Source organism: Oncorhynchus nerka, linkage group LG20, assembly GCF_034236695.1.
Source record: "Oncorhynchus nerka isolate Pitt River linkage group LG20, Oner_Uvic_2.0, whole genome shotgun sequence".
In the NCBI taxonomy this organism is placed as follows: Eukaryota; Metazoa; Chordata; class Actinopteri; order Salmoniformes; family Salmonidae; genus Oncorhynchus; species Oncorhynchus nerka.
The window spans coordinates 70,381,039-70,396,311 of record NC_088415.1 but is presented as its reverse complement, the minus strand read 5'-3'; the positions used below and the strand labels follow the sequence as shown (position 1 = coordinate 70,396,311).

Here is a 15,273-nt window from a genome sequence, read left to right as displayed (position 1 = left end):
TCTCATCCACAACGAGATGAGAATGGGCTCTCATTGCAGATCAAACTTCTTTGTATTTGAGCTGAAATCAATTACTTCAAAAGAAACATTTAAGAAATATTTTACTAAACTGAATGAGCATATTCATGTAGAGGAGTAAACATCATTCTTCTGGCTGAACCAAAGGTTTTAGAACACAGAGAGCACAGGCAGACCACACACAAATAGATATTGGTAACGAACAAACAACCCTCAAAACAGTCAATCTTAGATGGTCAGTTTATATTTTTGTAGCAGTTGCAATCTGTTGAGACAATAAAAAGTTTCACAAGTCTTTAAAACACGTTGTCTAGCAACAAAAAGGTTTACTGACATAGTTCAATACAGTTTTGTCAGGTATGTCTACTTTTCACAAGGACTGTGTCTGTTTTCAGATGCTAACTAATGAGAAGGGGGATCATTGTAGGATATGTTGAACAATTTTGGTTTTGCATCATTTATTCATTGTTCAAGCATCTGAAGATGACCGAGAGATTTATAAATGATATGTAGGGGAGACCAGGGCTTGTTGTCACATCTTTTAAAGATTTTATTTTTTTGGTAACACTTTATTTGGATAGTCCATCTGTAGATGCTCTACAGACTACCTACTAACCCTAGCTTTAATCTCAACCCTTATCCTAACCCTAAACTTAACCCTTACCCTAACCTTAAGTCTATCTGTTGATAAACAACTGCTTGCTATCTAAATAAAGTGTGACCGTTTTCTCCTCAATTCAGCTTTAGTGTGTAGCCTACCACCATTTTGTTTAACATTGACTGAAAGAAGAGCTATTCATGCATTACTGGGCAATTAAATATTTGTTTATCTAGGTTGCCACATAATGTTATTGAAACATTTCCTCAAAGGAGGGCTCGCTATGGAACCGTTTGTCCTACTGGGGAAAGCCACTTTCATTCCGTTTCCATCTCTTTGACAGAAACACACACACTGGATCATCAAGCTCTATTGTTGATAACTGTACACCCCACTGATATTGAGAAGTTTGAGGGAATCCAATAAGGATCAAGCGGATCATTTTCTTAGAAGGTGGTGAAAGACATAACACCTGTGACAATTTCAATATTCAAAACTAGGGATTTGAAGTAGCTAAATACATTCTGTAAACACCAAAATACCAAAAATCTGTAGCTGTAACTTTTAGTACCTTTTCTTGTCGAAACGAGGTCTGTGACAACTTCTGTATCTCTGTGGATATTCCGCTCCTGGTCTCCCCTATTTCACATAGCAACAACATGACTACACAAAGTCAACATTTTAGTGTGTAGACCAGAAAATGAAGGTGAACAAATATTTTTTTTTACAAGTCTCTTCCATAATGTTGCTGCTTTAAGTGACATCCACATCTGCACATAAAAAGTATATATTTATATTTATATAATATATATTCATACTCTATTAACAGTCTACCATGAACATGATTGCCAACCCTCTCTGGAAAAAAAAACACATTTTTCTCAAACATGGATTATTTTACAACACAGACCCAACTAATTTGTACATCTTTGGAGGGAATTAAGCTCTCAAAGATCTAATTTTCGTCTCCTGGTAATGTTCCAGTCTTGTTACAGTGTATATATAGCTTTATTCCATTAAAACACGTTAAAAAAAAGCATTTACAAACTGGGATTGTTAGAACCAACGACTTGCTGTTGAATGTAAACTTCAACAGAAGTTCAGCGTTTTACCCCTCGGCTTGGAGATAAACATGTTTGGCACATTTAAAAACAGACCATGAGCACAGTTCACTTGGAGGCGTGTGGAGGAACAAACTTGTTTTCATGGAGATATGGTTGGACAAACAAAATGACATGGCGTGTAGGAAATAAAAAGTATTTTGAGTATATCTACAGTCCCTCCGTAAACTGTTTTAGGCAGTGGAAGAGCACCAAGGGAGTAGAATGATGCTATTGAGATGCTTAGTTCCACCAATTCACATCAGATTAGCCAGAACTAACATTATTTCCTAATTTTGCTGCTAAAACACATTTGCTCGTATTTGTTTGTTTGTGCGCAGACATTGTACCACTCCATTCTCCCCCCAGAATGTAACAGACAGGTTGACGTTCTGTTGAGACACTGAGGGAAGGGACACAGGTCTTTGTGTAATATACACAATGCACTTGTATCTCTGTAATGTACATCAAATACTTAACACCAGAATTCGGAATTAAAAAAGTACAAATAAAAAAAGAATCGTAACAAATCAAAAGATACAAAGTCTAGAAGCAATTCCTTTGCCCGTGAGAGGACACTCCTTACATACAACACAGGTTGAAGCCGTAAATTAATCCTAATAAGAGTTTGTGACTGACAACTATTCTCTAGCTTGTGTATGACTCTTCATTTTCTTGTGCTTCACACACTAATCTCTTTACTATACCACATATTTACAGTTGTCTTCTGTCTAGAATACTCCTGCTCCTCACACTTCAACGCGCCAAGCTTCTGGTGGTGACCCCATCATTTAACACCTTCCTTTTGCCTTTTGTGAGTCGTTTCCTTACAAGATCATACTCTTTATTTCTTCCTCTCTCTCTTTCCCTCCCTCCTCCTATCTTTCTGACTCTCTTTCTATCCCTTCTGCTCTGTGACGGTCTCTCTCTCTCCTTCTTTCTTCAAAGACACATGGGCGTGGGACATCGCTCTCTAGGACAAACTAAACTCGCTGAAGAAATGTCTTGTGTTGTGCATGCAAGCATGCGTGGCCTTTTTGTCTTACTCTCTCTTTCGGCTCCTCTCCCCCTATCCCAGCACACTGCTGACGACGAGTCCTTCCTCTATAGTCCACTAGACCCAGGAGTCCGGGGAGGCCGGGTAGTGACTGGTCTCATAGTTGAGTTCACTATATGGGCGGGATGCTGAGTAGAAGTCCACGTAGTTGCCGGTGGACTTGAGGCCCAGGTGCATGTTCAAGTCTGTGGCCTGAGGAGGGCGTTGGTGCACTTGGTCCTCATAGAATGCCTCCTCAAACTGTACTCCAGGAGGGTTCTGGAACGGAGGGTAGGGCTCCTGGCCTGGGTTGGGGCCCTGGGAAGGGACCTAGAGAACACACACAGAGGTTAGAGCACTACTCTGCTACTGGTAAGACAGTAGACTCTTCGAAAAAAAGGTGCTATGTAGAACCTAAAATGGGTTCTTCGGCTGTCCCCATTGGAGAACCATTTGAAGAACCCTTTTTGGTTCCAGGTAGAACCCTTTTGAGTTCCAGGTAGAATCCAGAGGGTTCTACATGGAACCCAAAGGAGTTATACCTGGAACCAAAAAGGGTTCTACCTGGAACCAAAAAGGGTTCTCCTATGGGAACAGCCGAAGAACCCTTTTGCTCCCCTTTTTTATAAGAGTTTTATAAGAGTACCTAGCAGTGAACGTTGCTCTTGCAATGATATCAAGTCATTTCTTCAAACCTTACCTGGTTGTGTTTGATGTCATCACTTGGAGAGACATAGGCACCTCGGAACAATGTTGAGGTTCCACTTGAAATTTGAACTACCGGTGGGAGAGAAACAGAGAGGTATGTGGTTATTGTTGCCAAGTTGATTATTATGAAATGACAAAAAGCCTTCACACTGGTTTTAGAGTACACATCATCTGATGAAAACACACTGACTCCAGAAACGAGAAGGAAGCTGATGGAGGCCCTGAAATTCCTTCCTACCTGCCATGGCATCTTTCCTCGAAGTGTGCTCACCCTTGTTGCCATGGTAACTGGCATTGGTGCCCGTTGATTCGTAGTCTGTCTTCCTCTCCTTAATGCTGATCATCTCTCGGGGAGAGGCAGGGGCACTTGCTGCAAACACACAGATTACACATCAAGTATATGATTAGCTGTAAAAGACGTTTGGCATTCACTTGAGCCCCTTTGTCATGTACACTAAACAAAAATATAAACGCAACATTTTACTGAGTTACAGTTCATATAAGGAAATAAGTCAATTGAAATAGATTCATTAGGCCCTAATCTATGGATTTCACATGACTGGGACAACAGATATGCATCTGTTGGTCACAGATGCCTTAAAAAAAGGCAGGGGGGTGGATCATTAAAACCAGTCAGTATCTGGTGTGACCACCATTACGCTGTAGTACACGTCGATCCAAATCATCGCAAACACGCTCAATGGGTGACATGTCTGGTGAGTATGCAGGCCATGGAAGAACTGGAACATTTTCAGCTTCCAGGAGTTGTATCCAGATCCTTTATTGTCCCTAGCACAAGGTGCACATGTGTAATAATCATGCTGTTTAATCAGATTCTTGGCAAAGAATGTAAACATTTGAGAGAAATAAGCTTTTTGTGAGTATGGAACATTTCTGGGATCTTTTATTTCAGCTCATGAAACATGGGACCAACACTTTACATGTTGTGTTTATATTTTTGTTCAGCATATAATCCTCCCGCTCTTGTACAGTAACATATTCTGTTGAAACAGGTCAAGGAAAGCTGACAGTGAAGCGGCTGATGACATCAGAGAAAACAAGCATGTAATGAAAACAAACACATAGGCCTAACTATATACTGTAGGCTAAACAGATCTAACATCCACAAATGGCTCTTCTATGAAATCTTTACTCAGAGAGTTTATTGCTTTCTAATAGGATACATTAAGGTCAGTGTTTCCACGTTGAATTTCATTCAACTCCAATTAGAACACCCTGTAACAAGAACATCCTCTTATAATCACCATTAAACACAGCCAACGGCTACAGTACCAAGTTATAGGTTTCAACAACAGTAGTACCAATACCTGGTACATTTACATTTTTAGTAACTTTGCAGATGCTCTTCCCCAGAGCGACTTCTAGTCAGTGTATTTTGACAACTATTTATTCTGCTTCGGGCCCTAACTCCCAAGGGTTATCCTATGAGGCTGCTGTTGAGGTGAACAGAGCCTGAGCTGTGGTATTCAACCCTCCCCCCCCCAAAAAAAAATCAGCTGTGTCACCTGAGTCATCCCTCCATCCTCCTCCTGCTTTCCTCTCTTCTCTCTTTTCATCTCAAAGGGTAAGTGAGTAACTGCCAGTTGCTTATTAGTGTCTGTGCACCGCTGTGTCTGGGCAGACACCACCTTATCCTTCGTTCATCCTATCTTTAATCCAAAACATTACTACGTTTTCAGAATCTATGTCTGAAATGCATGGTCAAATTTTTCTGCAATGTCTGGCAATTAAAGCTCTAAAGAAGGGGTGTAAAACTCATTCCACGGAGGGCCGAGTGTCTGCAGGTTTTTGGTTTTTCCTTTCAATTAAGCCCTAGACAACCAGGTGAGGGGAGCCCCTTACTAATTAGTGACCTTAATTCATCAATCAAGTCCAAGGGTGGAGCAGAAACCCGCAGACACTTGGCCCACCATTTGACACATGCTCTAAAGGATGATCAGCCTCGTGAGTTTGCAAAAGATCTCCAGTATTTTAATGGGGTAAAGAGAGAATACACCTACACACTGACATGCAAACCACTTGTCCACCAACTGGTCCTGATCCTGGGTGTCTGTCAGTAGTGGCTTGATGGAGTGGGAGGGCAGAAGGAGAGACAACAGTGGACTCACCTGATCGATTATTTGGAGATGTCCGTACGGGCGAGATGGATGGGGTGCGGGAGGAAGAATATGGTCTTTGTCTATCTCTTTCTATTGTAGAGGATGAGCCAACAAAATGATACTGAGAATATCCATCCTGGGGGAAAAAGAGATGCATTAGGGAACTTAGCTATAATGAACTGCAACATTCTGTATTATTGTACTGAATGATCATACTCAATGATCTAAGATAATCTGGTCAAATAGCAAATGGGTTAGAAACTATCCTCACATTAAAATGAGGAAAAATAGAACAGGGGGATGTTACGAGAATGACTCTCTATCCATTTTAGTAAAGCATGCAACACCAGTCTTGCAGAGCTTGGTTTTTCTCCCCCTCTCAAAGCCTTTAAACCCTCTAATTCTTAATCCGTCTTGTTTCATTAAAGCGTGTTTGTCTCCTCTCCTCAGGTCAACATTGACAGATTCTTTAGTTCATTAAACTGCAGCCCAGAGGGATTCCAGCTTTACTCTCACTATACATTCTTGCACTTGTGTTGCTTCGTGAGCTTTACTGAACTGTCACGCACGCACTGCTGCACAGGTTTTGCCATTTACTCTCTCTCTCTCTCTCTCTCTCTCTCTCTCTCATTTTAATAAGAGCATAAAAACCAACTCAAGAGACTAAGGTGTTAAACTTTCAAGAGCTCCTTCAGCAGATGTCTTGTGTTGGCAGCAAGTTCTTTGTATTACACACCTTTTTGTAGAGGCTGCGAAGGTCTCTGTACTGCCACATACTGTTGAGGACTTGAGAGGCTGCTTTTACCACTTTGGGTGTGTGTCTGGGGAAGAGAAACACAAGACTTCATTTTACTCAGATGACTAGAACCACATGTTCTAAACAAAAGGTTTGGTATGCCCGCTGCTAGATGAAAGATCACCAGTACAAAAACATTTAGAAACAAATTCAATCGATCATTTTTCAGACATAAACATTCAAAGCGAACATAAAATGGAAACAAGCTAACTCTGTACTTTAGCACCATTGTCATTTTTGCACAAAAACAAGACATATCTCAAATGGAAAAAGCAATTAGCAGAGATAAATCCAATCAGTTTAGCATCAGAGGCCCTCTCTCTCACACAGCACCTATCCTCTATCTCTGCACAGAAACGCCACGAGCCACAACTGTCAGCGCCAGAGGTGTTTCAATTAACCACGCATCCTTCATTCTGATTCACACCAGAGATATGGAATAATCAAAAGTTATTACATCATAGCACTGCAGATATAGCAACACTTCTCTTCTGTCAAGACTCTTAAAGATGATTCTTCTCTTTATCCCAGATAACACATTTCTACTCTATGAGGCAACATATTTTTACAGTTGTAGAGAGTCTGTTGTCCTTGGCAACATTAGGCAAGTGCATCACCGGACTAACTGGAGAGGAAGCCAAAGCACACCACTCAATTAAGTTACCTTGCTAATTGCAAACTAAAAGCTTATAAGGGATATTTGGGCTCATAAAATCACAAACGAGAAAACATAAAAACCACAATTAGCTACCTTTAAAAGGCATTTCTCTACAGTGGTGAGTTGTAGAGAAAACATAATTTAAAAAAAATCTACTTAAGGGAATTAATAGGGAAATGATCAGAACCTTAGTACGTACTTACAGCTCCCATGTCCCGATCAGCAGTTACATTAATGCTACAATCCATATACAATTACTAGCTGAGGATAGAGGGCTGTGTGTTGGCGTTAGGGTTGAAGGTTAGAGTCAGTGAACATAGTCTTTTGTGACAGTGTGTTAAAATGTTATATACAGTAGAATAGCTGGACAGCAGGCATGCAAGCAAGCTTTTCCTCTGGCTTCCCAAATTAGGGTGAGCACAGCATGACTTCTGGACACCTACTTGTCTCCTTTGCTCCTGGCGATGCCGATGAGTTTCTCGATGCCTCCAGCGTCACGCAGAGCCTTGGTGTTCTCCATGTTCTTAGTGATGACCTCGTGCAGGGCACAGCAGATAGCTGTGATAGTGTCGTCCGACATGGTCTTCCCAATAGCACTGGCAGCAGTCCCACCACTGCTGTTGTTGTTGTTCCCACCGGGCAATCGGTGGACCAAGTCTCTCATTGCGTACTTGCCTGTTGTGGAAAGAAAAAAACCTCATGGTTAGTTATACTGTATATGAACCTTTTAATAACCTTTTAAAAGTTTGGACACACCTACTTTTCTATATATTGACTATTTTCTTACATTGTAGAATAATAGTGAAGACATCGAAACTATGAAATAACACATATGGAATCATGTGGTATGCAAAAAAGTGTTAAACAAATCAAAATACATTTTATATTTGAGATTTTTGCCTTGATGATCGCTTTGCACACTCTTGGCATTCTCTCAACCAGCTTCATGAGGAAGTCACCTGGAATGCATTTCAATTAACAGGTGTGCCTTGTTAAAAGTTCATTTGTAGAATTTCTTTCCTTCTTAATGCATTTGACCCAATCAGTTGTGTTGTGACAAGGTAGTGGTAATATACAGATGATAGCCCTATTTGGTAAAAGACTAAGTCCATATTATGGCAAGTACAGCTCAAATAAGCAAAGGGAAACGACAGTCTATCACTACTTTAAGACATGAAGGTCAGTCAATCTGGAAAATGTCAAGAACTTTGAAAGTTTCTTCAAGTGCAGTCGCAAACAAACATCAAGCGCTATGATGAAACTGGCTCTCATGAGGACCACCACAGGAAAGGAAGACCCAAAGTTACCTCTTGCTGCAGAGGATAAGTTCATTAACGTTACCAGCCTCAAAAATCGGCATTTAACTGCACCTCAAATTGCACCTCACAGAGTTCAAGTAACAGACACATCTCAACATCAACTGTTCAGAGGAGACTGCGTGAATCAGGCCTTCATGATCGAATTGCTGCAAAGAAACCACTACTAAAGGACACCAATAAGAAGAAGAGACTTGCTTGGGCCAAGAAATGGACATTAGACCGGTGGAAATTTGTTCTTTGGCCTAATGAGTCCAAATTTTAGATTTTTGGTTCCAACCACTGTGTCTTTGTGAGACGCAGTGTAGGTGAACGGATGATATTTGCATGTGTGGTGCCCACCGTGAAGCATGGAAGAGGTGTGATGGTGTGTGGGTGCTTTGCTGGTGACACTGTCAGTGATTTATTTAGAATTCAAGGCACAGTTAAACCAGCATGGCTACCACAGCATTCTGCAGCAATACGACATCCCATCTGGTTTGCTCTTAGTGGGACTGTCATTTGTTTTTCAACAGGACAATGACCCAAAACACATGTCTAGGCTGTGTAAGAGCTATTTTACCAAGAAGGAGAGTGATAGAGTGCTGCATCAGATGACCTGGCCTCCATAATCACCCGACCTCAACCCAATTGAGATGGTTTGGGATGAGTTAGACCGCAGAGCGAATGAAAAGCAGCCAACTAGTGCTCAGCATTAAGTGGGAACTCCTTCAAGACTGTTGAAAAAGCATTCCTCATAAAGCTGGTTGAGAGAATGCCAAGAGTGTGCAAAGCTGTCATCAAGACAAAGGGTGGTTATTTTGAAGAATCAAAAAATGTTTTAACTCACAAAAGCTCTGACGAAGGCCGTGAGTCCGATACGTAAGCTTATTAAAGATCAGTGATACTATCAAGAGGAGTGTACGGTTTCCTTTTTCCTTCATCTTGTTCAACTGTTACCATGCACCTGCAAAAAAGATTGCTCAGATGTGCGAGTGCCTTTTGAATTTTGAAGAATCTAAAATATATTTCGATTTGTTTAACACTTTTTTGGTTACTACATGATTCCATATGTGTTATTTCAGAGTTTTGATGAAAACAGTAAAAATAAAGAAAAACCCTTGAATAAGTAGGTGCGTCCAAACGTTTGACTGGTACTGTATGTGCTATTAGGGAACAGATTAGAAAGCCATGGATGCAGAAAAACAACATTCTTCTATAAATACATACGCATGTTCTCCACGACACAGTGTTCCGTTTGTATACCTTCATATTCACAACAGCAAGAGAGGGGAAATGGTAGCAAATGGCCAATATAACAGAAACTGATAAAGACAAGCAGTATTTACTATACTTCACATGATCTAACCTCGTCACTACTCAGTGGACAGCAGGAGAGCCTTCAAGGTCAGAGACGTGTACAAACCCCTTGTCCTATAAAGGCTATGTCCCCCATGAGCAGTGAGCTAAAGAGGATTTCTTGACTTGACAGGAGAACAATAAATACGGCACTTCACACTGAGGCACCCACTTGAAGAAGAATAAAGAAGACAAAGGATATACGTATGGGAATGATGCTTAAGGATATATAATACAATCCTTATGGATTTTAGTCAAAAATAAAAAAACTAGGGCATAAGAAAAGGATAGAGAGAATAATAGAGAGAGAGAGAGAGAGAGAGAGAGAGAGAGAGAAATTGAGAGATAAATAGAGAGAGAAATTCATGGAGCAGTGCTTTTAATAATTCACAATACAGCCTCAAACTCCCAGCCTGACATTTACAGCTATGTGACGAGGGCTTAATACATCCATCTTCTGCTCAATGGGGCTTTTTAATACCCCGCTAAACACTCATACTCTACTGTAGGCCTGAGGACACAACATTCGTAGCTGGGATGGAAATACCAAACCCCTTGACACCTCCCAGGTAATGGCATTTTCATAGAAAACACTTACGTTTTAAAGGGAGGCCTGGGAATGAGAACGACTGAGAATGTCTTGCCAATGCACAATCGCTTTGTGTGATTCATAGTATAGTCTTCAAAGCATTAGAAACAACACAACACGTGTTTGTAATCAGTGGTGTAGTGGAGGATAAACGCAAGTAAACGCAGTTTATGCACCTTTTTTATATTTTACCTTTATTTAACTAGGCAAGTCAGTTAAGAACAAACTCTTATTTACAATGACGGCCTACCCCTTGCCAAACCCAGACGACGCTGGGACGATTGTGCGCCGCCTTATGGGACTCCCAATCATGGCCGGATGTGATACAGCCTGGATTCGAACCAGGGACTGTAGTGACGCCTCTTGCACTGAGATGGAGTGCCTTAGACCACTGCGCCACTCGGGAGCCCTTCTGGATTTTGCGTGACGGTTGAAAGTATATAGTGTGTTACTTTATTCACTGCAAACAGTGAGTTTACCTACCTATTTTTTGACAACTACATCACTGTTTGTAATGTAGATAAACAAAGAGGGTGAAGATAATTTGAGCTGATCATTATCCCAAAGGTCATTTTCCAAGTTACACGTAATACACACTTTATATATGCTGTGTGTAATAGTGGCTATAATGTCAATGAAATGCCAATAACGAAATCCCCCTTTGCATGGCTATCAGTAGCGTCAGATTTAGCCAGACATAACATTGTCTTAACATGACTTAAGCATGTAAACAGATAATTGTGGGTTACTACCCTTTATTCTACCAACAAAGAGTTGGGAGTCCGAAGACCTGCGGGCTCTATGACATGATACACACATCTACTTAGCACAGAGCACCAGCCTGAAACGGCAAGAGCAGTTGCTATGGAGATGCCGAGGTCCAACAGAACATCTCGTTTATTAGAGAGATCAATAGTCTTTTAGTGCTGTCATGAGGAGAATTTCAACCATGTGAACACAGTCCACAAAGAGAGCTCTGCAGTGCACACCCATCTTAGTAGATAAATAGGCTGGTATAGTTTGCTGCAGAGAAGTGCACACATTGTCTATGGGGGCACACATACAGTGCATTCGGAAAGTATTCAGACCCCTTGACTTTTTCCACATTTTTTAAGTTACGGCCCACTTCTGAAATGGAGTAAATCTTTTTTTCCCTCATCAATCTAAACACAATACCCCATAATGGCAAAGCAAAACAGGTTTTTAGAAATGTTTGCAAATTTATAATAAATAAAAACATTAAAATATCACATTTACATAAGTATTCAGACCCTTTACTCAGTGCTTTGTTGAAACACCTTTGGCAGCGATTACAGCATCGAGTCTTCTTGGGTTTGACGCTACAAGCTTGGCAGACCTGTATTTGGGGAGTTTATCCCATTCTTCTCTGCAGATCCTATCAAGCTCTGTCAGGTTGGATGTGGAGCATCGCTGCACAGCTTTTTACAGGTCTCTCCAGAGGTGTTCGATCGGTTTCAAGTCCGGGCTCTGGCTGTGCCACTCAAGGACATTCAGAGAACTGTCCCGAAGCCACTCCTGCGTTGTCTTGGCTGTGTGCTTAGGGTCATTGTCCTGCTGGAATGTGAACCTTCGCCCCAGTTTGAGTTCCTGTGCACTCTGGAGCAGGTTTTCATCAAGGATCTCTCTGAACTTTGCTCTGTTCATCATTCCGTCAATCCTGACAAGTATCCCTGTCCCTGTCACCACCATGCTTCAACGTATGGATGGGCCAAGTTTCCTCCAAACGTGATGCTTGGTATTTAGGCTAGAGTTCTTGGTTTCATCAGACCAGAGAATCTTTTTCTCATGACCTGAGAGTCCTTTAGGTGCCTTTTGGAAAACTTCAAGCGGGCTGTCATGTGCTTTTTTTTTTTTTTTTTTTTTACAGAGGATTGACCTCCGCCAGGCCACTCTACCATAAAGGCCTGATTGGTGGAGTGTTGCAGAGATGGGAGAATCTTTCAGAAGGACAACCATCTCCACAGAGGAACACTGGAGCTCTGTCAGAGTGACCATCGGGTTATTGGTCACCTCCCTGATCAAGGCCCTTCACCCCCGATTGCTCAGTTTGGCCGGGCGGCCAGCTCTAGGAAGAGTCTTGGTGGTTCCAAACTATTTCCATTTAAGATTGATGGAGGCCACTGTGTTCTTGCAAACATTTCTACAAACCTGTTTTCACTTTGTCATTATGGGGTATTGTGCGTAGTTTGATAAAGAAAGCATATATTTAATACATTTTAGAACAAGGCTGTAATGTAAAAAAATGTGGAAAAAGTCACAGGGTCTGAATATTTCCCGAATGCACTGTATATAAACGCATATGCATGAGCACGCTTACATACTCGCACTAATGCACACACACACAAACATGCATGTAGAATGTATGAGTGTACAATATTGATTCCCTGACAACTACACTTACCGATGAGTTCTTTGTTTCTGACGTCTAAGGCCATGTTTCTTAAAGCTGTGGCCACGGCACACACCACCCTGTCGTTGTCGATCCTCAGGAGCTCCACCAGGATGGGCAGACCCTTCTCTTTCCTCACCGCCGCACGGATATACACAGACCACTGGAGAGGAGAGGAGAAAGAGAAGACAGTCACACTTCATCATATAAAACACACATCATTCTGCTCTATATATGGGACAACAACAGGAGTAGTCTACTCCCCCAACACTGCCCAATATAGCATTTCTCCAGTAGTAGCTCATGCTTTCTTAATGTTGCAGTGAGCTAAGAGCAACCAATGTCTAAGGCAAGTTCATTTTGACAGTTTGACAATGACAGTGTGACTAGAAAATGGCTGCCACTGGAGCAGCTCTGAGGAGGGAGACCATAGCTTACTGTACTGTGCTGTACCTTCCAGCTGCCTGCAGCCAAGTTCTGCAGAGCCCCGGCTGCCCCCTCCAGGGTGTCTGGGTTGGAGCACTCAGACAAGAGTGTGAGGTAGGGCTTGACGATGGTGGGGTGCCACAGCATCTGAATGCCTTTGGGAGGGTCAGCTGAGTCCGGGAAGGGCCCAACACCATCCCACTGGGTGACACAGAATGGTGGAATATTACTACTTATCAATACTACAGACATCAAACTTTTTGACAACGCCACTTAGTTACAGTGCCACTAAAAATTGCTTAAAAGGTGACTGCACTACCTGATTTGGCCTTGTTTTAGATTTGGTTGATTAAGAAATGCTAGTGGCCAAGACCTGAATTCAAACGTGAGATGGTTTCGGGGTGTGGTTTGATGTGGGTGTCTCGTGTGTGTGTGTTCGCAGGTGTAAAGAGTTAGCCAAATTATTTAGCCAATTAGCTTCAGCCGGCTGGTGTGCGACTGCAGCAAAATTGGTTTGACTTTGGATAGCCTTTCTCCGGGGTTTGTTAGGGACTGTCAATAAATTACACAATGTAAATGAGATAATATTTTCATGTTGCACACCTTTTAGTTCCCATTAAATGCTTTTAATATTTGTATATTCATTTCTACAATTTATAGTTTGGTTTGAGGTTTTCAAGTCATTGTACTTTGTGTAATTTACCGATGTTCCCCAACTGGACCCATAGGGATAACCAAAGTCAGCCCACATTTAACACAGGCATTACGATCGGGTCGTGTGTAGCTGCACTCCAAAATGTATGATCACTTGTGTGCTGCCAGCTGTCGGCTGGGCAGGATGTGGGCAGGATTAAAACAAACCAAACCTTAATTTACGTTGTGATGCAGTCACGACCACAAGTTTAACAAAACTCTGTTTTGGACGAGACTGACTTTATGACCAAAATTATCCTATTTACACTTTGTAGTCATTTCCACAGTAGAATAAACGTTTCTGACTCATATCGATGCCACATAGGCTGTTTTCTAAATGAGAAGTTGGTTTTTAGGGGCAGTTGTCTTTAATTATGAAAGAACAATGAAAATATTGAAAACACTTAATATGGTTGAGACTTGAGTGACAAGTGAGTCACGCACTGCTTTCTGAATTATTTACTTGAGCATCCAGCAACATAACATCCATGGGGCACATCTCACATACTAAATCATCCACACCGAACCAACTGCATGAGCATCTAATGTATGCCAGATTAGATTATTTGTACCGACATTTCAATCCCAATGAATAGCATAATCCAACTCAGTTAGATAATAATCAAACCTTGACTTTGACAGTTTTTTTCCCAGCCTTGGCAGCAGAAACCAGAAGAAACCAAAAGACCCTCTTTCAGAACTAAACCCAGTAAATGTGTAATTATCCATGAGATGTAGACCCCCCTCCCTAGCCGGGCTTCCAGCACCACTGCTGTAACATGCTGGCTAATTGCTAACAGCTGCAGTGGAGAGGAACCCACCTGATCATGGGCCTTCTTTTTCTTTTTCTTCTTCCCCCAGCAACCAGAGCTCTCGGCATCCTTGCCATTGGCATCGCCACAAAGCAATCCGTCAAGCTCGTCTGTGCCTATCTGCTGTCCCTGAGATGTCTCTGCCGCTAGTCGATACGAGAGGTTCCTCAAAATGCACACACAGTTTTCAATGGTCTGCAAGGACAAAAGAGGGAGATGACGAAAGATAGGGGGAGGGAGGGGGGGAAGGAGAGAGGGGGAGAGGAAGAGAGAGAGAGAGAGACAAAAAAAAAGAGAGAGAGGGAGAGAGAAAGAAAGAAAGAGAGAGAGAGAGATCAAGAGATGAGAGCAGTATTTTCATTTGAGGCGTGCCGTGAGATGTATGCATGTCGGCCATGTAGTGATAAATACAGTTAAGACTGTTAGTATCCTCCAATGGAAGTGGACAGGATGCTGTAAGGATGCTATAAATTGGGGCAAATGCATAAGTCAAATATCTGTCTGTTGCGGTTTGCTTTTGAATAGACAGCACAAGCAATGCAATAGGCCATGGCACCATTGCTTAATGTATGTTGACACTTTTACTTAATGACATCTTACAGAATGCCTACAGCTAAACAAAGCAGATGGCAACCCTTCAATAATACAATTAACA

The 15,273-nt window shown here is 41.7% G+C and overlaps 1 protein-coding gene across 2 annotated transcripts in view; it reads right to left on the bottom strand.

Moving 5' to 3' along the window:
* Nucleotides 1-242: 242 nt before the first annotated feature.
* The window catches only part of LOC115103044 (catenin delta-2-like), a 105,048-nt gene continuing 90,017 nt past the window's right edge, over nt 243-15,273 (bottom strand). For both annotated transcript variants that reach the window (XM_065005721.1, XM_065005722.1), the window contains 9 exons: nt 14,628-14,813; nt 13,126-13,314; nt 12,700-12,850; nt 7,478-7,709; nt 6,317-6,401; nt 5,590-5,716; nt 3,699-3,830; nt 3,453-3,529; nt 243-3,082 (listed from right to left, as the gene is read on the bottom strand). In XM_065005721.1, the coding sequence (XP_064861793.1) occupies nt 2,831-3,082; nt 3,453-3,529; nt 3,699-3,830; nt 5,590-5,716; nt 6,317-6,401; nt 7,478-7,709; nt 12,700-12,850; nt 13,126-13,314; nt 14,628-14,813 (1,431 nt within the window). In that variant the 3' untranslated portion in view covers nt 243-2,830. The remainder of the gene's footprint in view (nt 3,083-3,452; nt 3,530-3,698; nt 3,831-5,589; nt 5,717-6,316; nt 6,402-7,477; nt 7,710-12,699; nt 12,851-13,125; nt 13,315-14,627; nt 14,814-15,273) is intronic.